Genomic DNA, 14,964 nt, shown 5'->3' with positions numbered 1-14,964 from the left:
GACGTCTACCTCCCCCACCCACCTGCCTCTTCCGGCGTTCTCTTCCTCGAACTCATCGCTAGGCCACACCTTCCTCTGCGCGAACTCATCCCCCTCGTACTCGGACTCGGACCCGTACTTCTTCTTCTTGTTGGAGGAGGCGTTGAAGAGGCCGCAGAAAGATACTGAAGACTGGCTTCCTCCCATCGATTAGATTTGTATGTATGTTTGGGGGGTTCCTAAATCAGTCAAGGGTTGGGACTGAGGAGAAGGGAGAGGATCCTCTCCATTTATATAGAGAGAGCTGGAGACCTCCCTCGCTTGCACCGGCGCCGCCATGAGGTGAGTTGACTCGTAATTAAGAGAGCTAGGTTAGCTTTTCAGGGGAGATAGATTCTGCAGCCACTCTTTCTTTCTTTCTTTCAGATGCAATAAGATAATAAGATAGAGATATATATATATATATCTGATATATGTTGCTTGTACAGTCAGAAAAGAATTTATTTTTAGTAAATATATATATCTATCTATCTGCTAGCAGTTCTTTACATAAATTTGATGTAAAAAAAAAAAAAACTACTATTCTAATCAAATAAAGTTAAAACGATCATTTCTCAGAGTTAAAATGATGATTGCTCAAATAGCGCACTTAAAATTTGGAATTGGCCAGGCGTATCTAGGTTTGAGAATGCCAAAAGACACATTTCTTTTTCATTCCAAGGTACTTTCCTCCCTCCTTAAATTATATTTATATTTAAATTTTAATAAATAACTCTCTAAATTTATTTAAATTAAATTAGTAATGAAAACTGATTCTATTAATAAAAAATGAAATAAAAATTGTTTTGCTGTTGATTTTTAAAAATCAACAATAAAGCTTAAATATGAGTATCATTATGATATTGATTTTTAAATATCGGCATCATGATTTATTAAAAAACACTACCACAACTTAACACATTAATATTAATATTGAAGAAGTGCTTATTTTTAAAATCAATACCACAATGGTATTAGTGTTTAAAATCAATTCCACAAAAGTTGAATGGATTTAATCGAGCTCTCTAAGTTTATCAATAGATTTTAATTGAAATCATTTATAGCCGTAACAACTCGATCATTTTCAAGTCCCAAAAAAATCATTTATAGTGTTTTTGGATTCATTAATAAGTTTCAATCAAAACTCATTAGTAACCAATAGAGTTTTAATCAAACTCATTCTAAATGCTATAAATTTCTAAAGTACCCCGAGTCTATATGTGCCCAGAAATATCGACTGGAAGTCATTAACAATAGTGATCAGAAGATTTTCAAAGTTTATAACTTTAAGATAATTGACACATATACATAACTTATCGTATGTATGTCAGAACTAGATATGGACATAATAAATATCTTATATGCACTATCCTCTTCCATTGTATATTAACTTTTTAGAAATTTAAATCCCCTAAGTTTATCAATGAATTTTGATCAAAACTTATTGATGGACCTATAAAATTCCAATTATATCCAATCCTACTCTGGTAGATTTCTGTCGTGCTCCCGAAATCTAAATATGACCTTCTTTATTATTTTTAAAAATCAACATTAAAGATGTGCTAGTGTTTTAAGTTATGTTAATTTTTAAATATCAATACCGTAGTGGTGTTAATGTGTTAACCTGTGGTGTTGGTTTTTAAGCTTTGATATTAGATTTTAAAAATCAACACCAAAATGATTTTTCATTTCATTTATTATTATTTTTTATTAATAAAATCAGTGTTGTTATTAATTTTATTTTATTTTTTATTCTTTTATAATTAGATATTAAAATATATATTTTTTATTAATCTTCTTTTATATTTTAAAAAAATATTAAAGTTTAAAAATTAAAAATAAATACATTTAAAGGATTATTTATTTAAATTTAATTTAATTTGAGATGAAATAGAAGAGAGGAAAGAGAAAAGAAGAAAGATGTCCTATATAAAGGAGAGAAGACATGAAAGAGAAAAGATAAATAGTTAGCTTTGACATAAGGGTAAAAATAGAAAAGAGACATACCTTTTGGGGTTCTCAAATCTCGCAGTTAATCCCAAATCTTGAATGCCTCCTTTGAAAAATTACCAAAGTTAAAAATATAAAATTTTAAACAATCAAATAAATTTAATTAAAAGCTTGATAACAGGCAAACAAATTAACCTTGAGCTAAATTCCAATGAACCCAAGCCAAGCCAAGTCATGCTCAAACAATCATTCATTTTTCAATTGCATGCATGCTTAGTTAATTTTAAACTCTGATAATTAACCTAATTACCTTGAACAATAGATCAGCTAGCTGCTTGGCGCATGCACAAGCGCTAGCTGACCTGATCTTAATTCCCCTATTGCAGCTAGTACCGATGGTGGTGGCTCATATCCACGTCGAGATCAATTGGACAAACATGTATGCATCTTCGGCAGCAGGATGCATGCGCGCAGCTCCTTGGTTTCCCTCGGAATAGAAACGGGTTTACACACTCATCAATCAATTGATCGGTCGGTCGGTCAGTCTCCGGCTTCAATGCGAACCTTGTTGATCTTTATTATTGTGGCCACTCAATGGCAATGATGGTAACCACAGCAGTGCAGGGATCGCCTTCATCAGCATGAGGCTTTTGAGCCATGAGGAGGCCAAGCTCCCACACTACGACTCCAGTGCTCTACATCGTCCTGACCACCTCTTTGGGAATTGGGAATGAAGGAAATTAATTAGGAACCCCAAGGATATTAATTCTTTGGGAATCTTTACAGCTTTATTAATTCATGCATAAAACATATGGGTGAGTTATTGCTCTCCTCTTTAATCTGACACCTGTTGTTTAAAGCTTGATATTCAACTGCTTTTAGGACACTACAAAAGCTGACTCTCACTCTCTTTTGGCATGCATGCTTTCAGGTGACCCTTCCAGCACTCTACTTGTAGATACTTCTTAAATCATTCATTCATTTCTTTTGCAGTTACCCCTGTTGCATTTACGGCTTGAGGCTGATTAGAGGGTGATCTACACTAAGATAAAGGATCAATTTTGGATGAATATAAATTCTTAGAAAAAAAAATTCTTCTATCTCTTAGTCAATTTAATGGTCAACTTGGTGGATTGTGATGTGTAATCTTCGTGTTCAACATTTTGATATCAAAAAAGTGGAATCTGTCACTCCAACGGTCTCACATAGTCGGTCCCACGATTATCTGTGAAGAGGTAAATCAGAAAATTATACTTTGTTGAAATTTGAACTTTTACCTTGTGATAACAACTCTGTTCCACACTAAGCAACTCAATATTATCCTGGGAGCCGCATTCTGCATTTTGATTCTGTTAGATGTAGCGTGCAATGATCCAAGTACAATTTGCTGGTAGTTATACTAAAGAAGCCCATTAAGTGTATTCTCCTCATGCTTTACTCAGCCGATTTACTAGCAGCCGGGCCGGGCCGACCCAGCCCTGAAGACAGCAAGTAGGCATTCAGATTGATCTCCGCCTTTCGAGAATCGAGGGGGTGTCTCCGGTTTGGGCACGGTGAGTTCCCGACTAATCTGGTTAGGAGGTATACGAACGGGATTGGCTCGTTCGGGTTCCCCGAGGTCTTCTGGATGAATGAGGAGGAGGACAGTGATCCGATGGACCTGCGTTCTTCTGCTGGCTACAGGATGGAGGGCAGAGTCGCATCGCTAGCATGGAAAGTTCTCATCGATCCCCACGGCGCAGCCTAGTTCCCTAGAGGTACCTGTCTTCTGATTTGATTCCAGTTTAAAAGGAACAAATTTATGATTTTTCAGCTTGCAAAGAACAATAATGTGGGCAGATGGAAGAAAAGAATTTTGTTATCTTGTTTGCTTTAGATACTCTTGTGCTTGATGATTGCGTCTCACAAATGGTAAGGTATAACACCGTTCGTCAAGCAAGGAAATAAAGCATGACAATAATGTAATATGCTCTAATTTTTTATTGTTAAATATAATTTATAGAAAACTCTTTATCCGTGACCATTGGTCTTGCCACTTATCCGTGTATTAGAAATGATGTATGAAACGCATCTAACAAGATAAAATAAAATACAATATCCAATTAAGAAATAAATACTTCAGCAAAGCAAAATATGAAAGATAGTAACAAACTCATTAGTGCTAGTGTAATCGAACCCTAAGTGATTGGTATTGATAATAGGTTTTGATGCTAGGGCAAAAAAGTTTTAAGTATATATATTTTATATGTGTATTTGAGTCATGCAAAACTTAGTAGATGCACAATTGGAGATGACTTAGAGTGACCAAGGTCAGTGACCTGATAGCTTAAGATTCGAAGAGGTCAAACAAGGATGAAATGGGACTTCTGAGGGATAACAAGATATGCGTGGGCAAAGATAGATTATGTAGGCAAAATGTGAAGGATAACACTTGGGGTGAGTCAAGAGTTTGAGTGCACCTGTGGGATGAGAAACCTGACACAAGGCAACCTTGTGGCGAAGGACTTATAAGGGCATCCACAATGGGAAATATTTAGAAAGAATATTTCTTCAAATATCCGTCATTGGAAGGGAAGAGGATAGGGATATTTAGAAATCATCAGGCAAAAGGTTTTGCACGGTGTTTTTTAATTTTTGTTTAAAAAAACAAAAAAAAAAAAGAACGAAAAGCTACAGCAGTGTGGCGTGTGTGGGTGGGGCCCATGGCAACGGTATTAATAAAATAATCGTGGAACCCATAAATATTTGGTTGTGAAATATTTGATCATGGAATTTGGGATATTTGGGAGTGAAATATTTGATGGATAAAACCTATAAATATTTGGTTGGTCAAATATTTGATTGTAGGATTTAGGATATTTGAGGAGTAAGATATTTGAGTGATGATGTAGATATGGGGACCACAGATATTTGAGAGAAATATCCTCTCTTATTGTGGAGTCTCTAAAGTAGACTATTGGTGAGTTGAAAGATATATACTTGGAAGAGAATAAATTTCAACTTAGGCAGGCTCGACCATTAGGATGGTCGTAGTCAATAATCTAGTTAATTGAAGGGTGTCCTAAGTTGGGGTGGTGGTTGAGTAGATCAATTAGTCAACTAAATACATCAGTTAGCAAATAGAATGTTTTTGTTCAAGGATAAGTTAAGAGTTAGTCAACTGGGATAGTCTAGATGATTAATGGTGGCTAAGTTGATTAAGGAATTGAATCAATCTGATCAACTCACGATCAGAACAATGCTGATCACGGTTGTGTCGAATGGAAATTGATTTATCATGCATCAATCAATTGATCTAAGCATCTAGTTGACTAAAATTGCACCAGAAAATTGGAGAGAACCATTGATAAGAACAATTTGCACAACAGTTGGTTGGTATAATATCTAGTAAAGTCCAGCTGAGATCAATGGAGGCCTATTTTAACTAATGCTTGTTGTTACATCCTTGTAATTCTCTGAGGTCAAAGCAATCACTTCTCCCCTCAATTATAAGCTTCAATTGTAGCTTCCTTGAAAGTTTGTAAAGGTGTCTCCACCTCCAAAAGAAGTCTTAGAAGCAGAAAGTACAGAGGGCATTTGAAAGTGATCCGCTAAAAGAATGAGCATGTGTTAGCATCTGTCCGCTTTCACCTCATTAAATAAATTTGGAGCATTTGTACTGCTGTAGGGTTATTGTTTCTCTAGACTTGAGCTGGATAGTGATTCTAGCGAAGTTTTATCTTATTTAGGAGTAAGAAAAAGACAAAAATGGAATAAACTAACCTTGATTAACTTGAAATTTCAAAAATCATCTGAGCAACACCATCCAGTGTTCTAGATACGGTAGACATGATCTTTTGCATTTAATTTTCAGTTATTAACTTTTGGTGACTTGTTTATCTCAGGAAGCAAGTTCTGGTTTCGCGACTCGTAACCAAATCTCAAACAGTTTAGGGAGTTCGAGTGGTGAAGCCAATGCATAGCTACCAGTAAGAGAACTACAAGCATGTCTGGAGAAGGAAATCACTAGAACAGTTCCGATAGTAGAAGAGTCTTCTCTGGACATGGATGAGTCCGTACATAACCTTGGGCAGAGGTCAAGTGAATCAACTCAGGCAGGCTGATCCTTCGGAAAGATTCATAGTATGTACTGTAGTGAACATGGATCATTCTTATGAGAGTCGTTTCTACCTTCATATCCTGTTTTTTGGAGTATATTTTTTACTCAAACTAATGGCCAGGTGGGGCTTCCGCTTGAATAGACATTGTACATCTAGATGGAATCAGGTGCAACCTATGAATATTTTACTTTATCATGGCATTCATAATTCAATTCCAAGTTCCACTTAGCAAAAGTTCCTCTATCAAAAGCAAAAGTTCACAGCTGATCCTTTTAGAATTCTCATCTTTAAAGAAACTGCTGTTGATACTTAACTTTTGACCACTGATGACCCTCTATTATTCACCCCAAAAAATTGATTACTAAAAGGTTTTCATAATGAAGTGGACTTTCAGGGATAGGAAGGCATACTTACGGCTAGGCTCATAAAGTTGGCCATTGAGATAAGCCTGCTCTTGAACTGAGGAGAGTCTACTGAGTAGCAGGTGCAAACAAATAAGATGATTAAGAAAACTTTCGCTGTTGAGTGTTCATAAGTCTACTGCTCTCTTTTCTTTTACTCCAATGGTACTTTACTTTTCGTCCTTGTCAATCTTTCTCAATTATGTTTCATTCACTCACATGGTGGATGCCTTTGCAGATCAGATGCCTGAGAATGTGATAGATCGACTGGTTGACTCCCATTTAATTATTTAATTGTAGTAAAAAGATAAATAGTTAACTTATAGTTGATCGGTCAAATTGACTAGAACAGGAGGGATTTTTTTTTTCTGAAAATATATATCCATCGAAAATTTATCATCCTCTAATAAATTAGACATCCGTGAGGACGTTGACTCATATTTAAGCTCCAATTTATTGTGGCGTGTGATTGGCATGACAATCTAGGTAGATTTTGATAAATAGCTGCTCATAGCCAATCCACTTTGACTTCTCTGATAAAATTATATGTTCTATCCCCATCCTGAGTTGTCATGGATGGTGATAGTTTTGCATTTTTCTCCAACGTTGCTGAATCGATCCCTTGCTGCATAAAGCCACTCAAGTCGGGTCCCTGATGAAGAATTTTTGGCAGAAAAAGGTGACCATGAATGGGAATCCTTGTTCGCATCATTATGATTAATCTAACCTGATGAAGGACAAGGAAATTTTGAAATCATGGCACCAATTAAGAGGCAAAGAAGTTGTTCATCAGTTCAGTAACAGGAATCCTATACGTTTCTTAGACCTGATTGATGACATTACTTGAGGGCAAAAATATTTTCCACCAAGAGCAGCTGTTCTTCTTCCATGTATTTGTTTCTACTCTTAGGATACATGGCACTTTAAACAATGTTATGTCATCTAAATCTCCTGTTTTTTTCCTGCCTAATTAAACATTCTTGTGATATTTACAGAAATAAAAAATGCAGGTGTGGTGCTGCAATGGCAATTAAGATACAACTGTTACAATGCCACCTTCAATGAAACAAAATTTGCTACTTTCTGAACACACAAGATTAAGGTGCTTTTTCTCCTGATTCGTCGATTATAGTTGGTTCGATGGTTATCACATCGATGAAATCACTGTCTGTGTCTATTTGGAGCTCTTTAAACATTGCCATAACTTGAATCATTGTGGGTCTTTTCAGCGGTCGATCATCCAAGCACTGACAGGCGATATTCAGATATCTGAAGAGCTCAGGTACCTCAGATTTTGTCTTCATCAAGTCAGGATCAAAGACTTCACTGTACCTGTTCTCTTTCACCAATTGCTTAGCCCAGCCAACAAGGTTGTTGTCCCCGAATTCAGTTGGGTCGATGGGTTTCTTCCCTGATAGGAGCTCCAAGAGCACTACCCCGTAGCTATACACATCCCCTTTTGTTGTGCACCTAAAGCTCTGGTAATACTCTGGTGGCACATAGCCGGGTGTTCCAGCTAGTGTGCTCACACTAAGATGAGTGTCAAGAGCATTCATAAGCCTCGCCATTCCGAAATCAGATACGCAGGCCTCCAAGTTCTCGTCCAGGAGAACGTTGCTGGATTTCATGTCTCTGTGTATGATGTGAGGAATACAACTATGATGAAGGAAAGCAAGCCCCCTAGCTGATCCGATAGCAATCTTCTTTCTCGCTGCCCAATCCAGCCTGATGGCTCCGCCCTTTGCCTTTTCATGAAGAAGATCATCTAAGCTTCCGAACTTCATGTAATCGTAGACCAAAAGCCTCTCTTCGCCAATCTTGCAGTACCCGAGCAGAGGTACAAGGTTTCGATGCTTTATTTTGCCAATTGTCTCCATTTCTGCAGTGAACTCCCGATCCCCTTGGCCAGTGACTTGTATTAGCTTCTTGATTGCAACCACTGTTCCATCTTTGAGTCGAGCCTTGTAGACCTCTCCAAAGCCGCCAGAACCAATCAAGCTGTCAGCACTGAAGCCATTGGTGGCCTCAAGGAGGTGCGCAAATGTTAGCTTCCTCAGAGGTTTCTCAAATGTGGCAACATTGATGCTGAGAGGCTCAAGAACACCAGAGAGCTTCCAGCTATTTGTCCCGGAGGTGGGGAGACTCTCAACGTAGCCAACTCTCATGTTCTCAGTTTTCTGTTGCTTCTTCATCCGATATAGAGCCAATACAAGTGAAAATATGATCAGCACAGATATCACAATGCCAATGAAAACGCTGCCACCAAAGTATCTCCTCCTCTGACCAGAATCATAGGACAAGTCGTGACCTCCAGCTTTAGCCCCGCATGGGGGCAAAGGTAGCCCGCAAAGACCAGAATTGTTCGCATAGCGAGATGATGGGAATGTCGTAAGCTGGCCTGTGGTTGGAATCGGACCGGTGAGGTTGTTGTTTGAGACATCCAAGTCGCTTAGGAATGTGAGACTTCCTAGTCCCGCAGGGAGGTAGCCTGTGAGATGATTGTTGGAGACATCAAGAACACCGATGGATTTTAAACCACCAAAAGATTCAGGTATTGAACCAATTAGCTGATTGTGCCCCATGTTGAGAACTTGGAGGAATTCCATCAACCCAATGTTCTCCGGTATTGTTCCTGAGAGCGAGTTGTATGAGAGGTCAAGATAGATCATACTTCCATTTCTTGCAAAGGTATAGACAGTTGTTCCAGTGTAGATTCTAGTGGCAGGACAAGAATGCACCAGGGGGAAGTTAGCCAGCCTCTCTGTCCTGATGTCCTCGAACTCAAATAGCACGCCGGCACCCGGGCATATGTTCCCCGCTTCATTTCTCAAGAATGCAAATTGCTTACCCGAGACAATTCCCGGGACTATATGCCCTTCTTGTGCTGCAAGGGATGGAGGAATGTGACCGATAAGGCCATTGCTGGCGAGATCAAGCCATATGAGATTCCGACAGCTACCAAGTCCCTCTGGTATCTCACCCGAAAGCAAGTTGTTGCCTAGTTGGAGGATGGCCAGGCTGTGGAGGTTTCCTATACCGATAGGAATGCTTCCTGTGAGCAGGTTTCCTGAGAGAGAAACCCAAATAAGATTCACGCAGTTGGAGAACGAGGGTGGGATGCTGCCACTGATCCTGTTGTAGCTCAGAATTAAAGTCTCCATTGTGGTACTGTTTGAGCAGAGGCTATCAGGAATCTCACCGGAGAGATTGTTAGCCCAGATCACTAAGTCCACAAGCTTCGGCAGCGACCAGATTCCAGGTGGAACCGGCCCACTCAATTCATTAAAGCTAAGATCAAGTGTTTGAAGATTACTGCAGTTGCCAAGGTCCACGGGCACTGCTCCTGAGAGAAAATTGTTTGGCAGCAAGATCTTCTGAAGCTTAGGGAGAGAGGAGCAGAGGCCGGTGGGCATTTCACCGGTGAATCCATTGGAGCCGAGATCCATAACCTCAAGCGACAGACAGCTCGTCAATGCCTCCAATGGAACAGGGCCGGTGATGTTGTTGAACGGGAGGTGGAGATATCGCAGAGCAAGCATAGTGCTAATGACTTCCTCGACGAAATTGCCAGATAGCTGGTTGTCTCCGAGTTCCAACCGCACCAGCGATGAGCATGAGTTGAAGGTTGAAGGCAAGCCACCGGTGAGGCTGTTTCCAGAGAGGTTGAGCTCCACCAGAGTCCCACATGTGTGGCCCAGCTCACGCGGGATCTCGCCCCAAAATTGGTTGTTTGCCATGGACAACCTCCGCAAATTTGAAAAATTCCCCAAAAAGGACGGGATCTGTCTGGTGAATTTATTTCCGGAGAGGTCGAGCTCGGCAAGCTGGTTGCAATTGGCCAAGCTCAGGGGGAGCCCGGCACCGCTCAAGCCAGTGTAGGACAAATCGAGCACCTCGATGCTTCCGCAGGTCCCAAAATCGAAGCTTGAGAAACTACCGGAGAGATTGTTGTGGGAGAGGTCGAGAGTGGCAAGGTTGGAGCACGACGGCAGGGCGGCGCCCAGCCTGGCGGTGAGCTTGTTGTCGGAGATATTGAGATAAGTGAGATTGGCGCAGTTCGATATGGAGTAGTTGAGCAGCCCGGCGTCGGATATGCGGTTGCGAGACAAGTCCAGCACACGGATCGCGGCGCTGAAGGGAAAGATGCCTCCGGCGATTGTGTTCCGCGAGAGGTTGAGCGAAATCAAGCTCCGGCAGGAGGCCAAGAACCCGGCGGGGACAGTCGCGTTCAAGGCGTTCAACGAAATGTCCACCGTCTCAAAACTGCAGGTTTGGGCGGCGAAGCCGGCGCTGCCTTGGGAGAGGTTACCGTAGAAGGAGTTCCCCCGGAGATTGATATCGCGCAGCGCCGTGAGCTCCATGAGATGCTCGAGGCTGAGTCGGCCGCTGAGGCCCATGTTGCTGAGGTTGAGGCTGCGAACCCGGCCGTCGGAGTTCGAGCAGAAGACGCCGGTCCAGGAACAGGGGCCGCCACTCGAGCTGGAGCCGGACAAATTCCAGCTCCGCAGGAAGCCGTCGGGATCGGAATCGACGGAGCTGTTCTTGAATTGGATCAAAGCAGAGGCCTCCTCCAGCATCTCCACGGAGGAAGAAAGCAAGGCAAGCATGCACGTAACGAAAAAGACGAAGAACAGTTTCAGGATACCTCTCTCCATACCTCCAGATAATTCACAGGGAACAGAGGCGACTCCTTTCTGGTACGCTACTCCCCTTCCTCCTCCGCCTTTCGAGCCCTCACATCGGCGGCGGAGAAGAATAAAGATCCAAATTTGCAGTCAAAGACTTGATCTGCAGGCAAACCAACACAAATCATGATAAAACAAACGGATGAAATTCTTCATGGAATCTTCAAACCAAAACAAACCCCTCTAAAAACAAAACAGAGAGAGAAAAAACTCACCTTTTTGAGCTGCCGGAATCGATCTCTTGCAGATATGAAGAAGAGACGAGACGGAAGCAATCAAAATGCGAAGGTTTAAGCCGGAAACGGGCAGCAAAATTAGGAGAGGTTTTGCGACGGAGAAGAGAAGAGAAAGAAAGCGAATTAAACTATCAAAGAAGGCGATTAATTAAACCAAGTTAATAGATTTGCTTCCTTCCTTCCTTCCTCCATCTTCGTCTCTGTTAATTAAGCTAAGCAAGCAGGGCCCTTCTTTTTCTCTCCCTGTCCCTCCCTCCCTCGCTCTCCCTGCTGGTCAAACTGGGATTTGATGCTCCCGAGTCCGCCTTTTTGGCATCCCTCTTTCCCAAAACATAAACAAATCCATCCCACCAACTTATAAAAATCTAACTTCGAATCCGCAACATCTCCTTCTCCAATCAGAACGTTCATAATTTATCTAAGTAGCAGCATCTAGAGCTCTCTACCCCGCGCGCGCTCTCTCTCTCTCTCTCTCTCTCTCTCTCTCTCTCTCTCTCAAACAGCTGTCGCCCCCAAAGTTTTGTTCGGCTCGAAGCGAAGTGATGAGTCGACCCATCATCATTCTCGACGCACCATATTTTGATGCGGCTTGGACTGGACACGGACGGCCACATGCGTATCTATTTATTTAAGTCTTAGATTAGATTAGGTTGGATCAGATAGGGAAATAACAAATCTTTCTCGAGCCTGTACTTGGATCTTGTCTAATTAATGCGGCCGCCCGGTTAAATTCAGCCTGCGCGAACCGGCGAATCGTTGGATCCGGTTCGATCTAACACGCCGGTCACCTACGCCACCTAATCGTTTGACCTTTCCCGAAGTAGCTAGCGGCGGCAGGTCCGTTAGGCGGAACATCTTTCCAAGTGGCGCCGGATCGAGCAATCAGATGGAAACCAGGTACGCCGAGGAGAATTCAAAAATTATTATTATTATTATTATTATTATTATTATTATTTTATTTTTAATGCAATTCGTCAATTTCTGAGAGATAAAATGGAAAAAACCAATGATCATATAAAATAAGATGAGTGATTAGTAGAAATAAAGAAAGTAGGTACAAGGTTTGAAAAAATTGTGAAAATGAGTGTTGGATTAGGAAACGTTGCTTATTAGAGATGTACAGTTGCAATTTTGTAGTTATTAGGGGTTAGGTGGCGGCTAGACTGAACGATTTCCACGGCCGCTACTTCGGGGGAAAAAAAACGAAATACATTTTTTAAAAATTAACAGTTAATAAATAGAAAGCGGAGCTGAATTCTCAGAAGATAATTAAAGATTTAACGTTTGAGTCTGGTGGTTGTGGCGTCAAGATTTCTATGAGTATTTTTTAAATTATTCGGCTGATCGATCAAAAATCTTCATCGATCAGATTGATCAATTCTAAAATTAATCAGATTAAAAAATCAAATACTTGAATTATAAAACAAATACGACGGTAGAATCGAATAGTCATAAATAAATTTGATATTGGACTTTACAGGAGCATTTTTTTTTTAACACACATAAGATTTATTAAATAAAGAAATATGAATAACTTATTAAATTAACTGGGCTCGACCGTTCACCGCCCCCGTTTAAACAGCTGTTTCATATTAATTTTTGTATTTATATAATAATTAATAAATCAACTGATTCGTCGTCGCATAGTGCTTATCTATTCCCACCGGTGGGGCCCGGCGCAACGCAATCGGCGGGTACACGAGCGGCACTTAATTTTCGTATCGTACCGGATAACGACTCGTGGCAGACAAGAGACAAACTAACCGCCGGGACCCCGGATCCGCACACCGCACCGCGTGACCTTACCTCCATGGGTATTTTGGGTACGGAAAAAGGGCGGGCGTGGTACGGACACGAACCCGCACGTGCGAGCTCCAAATGGGATTTTTTTTTATTCATATAAAATTAATCAATGATTAAAAAAACATTATTCAAATCAAACTATTTATTTTTAAAATTCAAATCGACCCACGAATCCATGATCGGTTGTGGAAATCAAAATTAAATTGAAATATTTTGATTTGAAATAAATTTTAAAAAAAAATTAAAACCACATTAGGGTTTAATTTCAAAATTAAGAGATATTATAATTAATTGAGAAACATGACTAAAAAATAATAATTAATATACTCAGTTACTTTATGTATGTAGTACTCAAACCAAAATGAAATTATTAGATTTAGTCTTTAGAATGGGTTGTAGATGAGTTAGGTTAACCACTCGATTGAATTGATTAAGAAAATCCAAACTTAGAAGATGGCTTACCACGCACATTCAATTAATATTAGTTTAGATTAAAGAAAGAGAAAGAAAAATATTTCCTACTTTACTTTGGAAAAACATATATGAATAGACAAGAGTTTTTATGATTCAATAAATTCACATGAAGCAAGGGAAATGTTGGGGGGAATTGGAACAAGAGTATGGGGAGGCGAAGATGAAACTAGTTTAATTAAAGTTTGTGGTAAGCGAGGGATTATTTGGTTTAATTAATGAATGGGCCTTTGGCACATGCACATCATTGATTTGGGAGTTGGAGTCTTAATTAGACTCGATAGAGATTTAGAGGGGGGGGCATTAATTGTTTTTAAGTTGATATTAAATTTTGGACGTGAAGTTGCATGTGTTTCTCCTCGTGACATTTTACATCAAAGTAAATGAGGGCATGAATGTTTGAGCTTTTGCTTGCTTCAATGGGGACAATCCGCATTAACAAAGATAAAAACGATAGTAGATCCAAATTATCATCTTGTAATGCGTGTCTCGTAATCCTCATCAAAAATTCATATTTTTATGATAATATATTTTTTTCATTTAATTTTGAGTTAACATTTAGAATGAATTTGATTCTAATTATTATTATTATTATTATTATTATTATTATTATTATTATTATTATTATATATATATAATCTCTTGGTTATGTAATTATTAGTTAATTACATAATTAAGATTATAGAAAATAAAATATATCATAATGTTGTTTGATTTAATATTTGAAATACTAATTTTGAAAAAAAAAATTAAGAATCTTTTTTACATAGGAATCACGTAAAACTTTACACTTTTATATCCCTCATTTACTAATATGATGAACATACTAGAGAATCACTCATTATTTAAATTAAACATGATCAAATAACATAATTAGATAATTAAAATTATCAATTATAATCTTCAATTAAGCATGTCTTAAGGTTTTTTTTTCTTAAAAGTATATTATAGGGAATGGAGAAATTTTTTTATTTATTTTTTCCTCAATTATCTTAATTAATTAAATTTAAAATGTATAGGTATATGTTTGGGAAGGAATGAAAGATGCAACTTATTTTTGGTTATCGTAAAAGGGTAATAGGGTGCCATTTTTTTTTAAAAAAAATAGTGATATTGTTTTTCCATTTTAAAAATATCTTTATTTTAACATTTGTAATAGATTTAGTTAAAGTTGCTAGAAATATTTAAAATTATTGTTAGTTAAAATTATTTTAATATTAATTCATAACTACTTGTTTGAAGTAATTTTAGTTTAAGTTGTTACAACAAAACTAATGGTATTTTAATATTTTTAAAATAG

General features: G+C 38.9%; 1 protein-coding gene and 1 long non-coding RNA gene across 6 annotated transcripts; one reads left to right on the top strand and one right to left on the bottom strand.

Moving 5' to 3' along the window:
- The first annotated feature begins 3,397 nt into the window (after positions 1-3,397).
- Positions 3,398-7,838, top strand: LOC121980589. Of its 5 annotated transcripts, none has more exons than XR_006111605.1 (6): positions 3,398-3,725; positions 5,853-6,090; positions 6,189-6,234; positions 6,452-6,552; positions 7,480-7,571; positions 7,699-7,838. It is a non-coding gene; the product is annotated as an uncharacterized LOC121980589 (long non-coding RNA). The 5 variants fall into 5 exon arrangements; XR_006111602.1 differs by having other exon boundaries at positions 3,414-3,725; positions 6,463-6,552; XR_006111601.1 differs by having other exon boundaries at positions 3,409-3,725; positions 5,853-6,234.
- Positions 7,406-11,882, bottom strand: LOC121980587 (brassinosteroid LRR receptor kinase BRL1-like). The gene is made up of 2 exons (XM_042532692.1): positions 11,370-11,882; positions 7,406-11,257 (listed from the first exon to the last, which is right to left on the bottom strand). Exon 2 carries the CDS (start codon positions 11,122-11,124, stop codon positions 7,567-7,569), a length of 3,558 nt encoding a protein of 1,185 aa, XP_042388626.1. The 5' UTR covers positions 11,125-11,257; positions 11,370-11,882; the 3' UTR covers positions 7,406-7,566.
- Between the last annotated feature and the right edge of the window lie 3,082 nt (positions 11,883-14,964).

This window comes from Zingiber officinale, chromosome 5A (genome assembly GCF_018446385.1).
Source record: "Zingiber officinale cultivar Zhangliang chromosome 5A, Zo_v1.1, whole genome shotgun sequence".
NCBI lineage: Eukaryota > Viridiplantae > Streptophyta > Magnoliopsida > Zingiberales > Zingiberaceae > Zingiber > Zingiber officinale.
The sequence above is the reverse complement of the archived record's forward strand: the minus strand, read 5'-3'. Positions and strand labels throughout refer to the sequence as shown.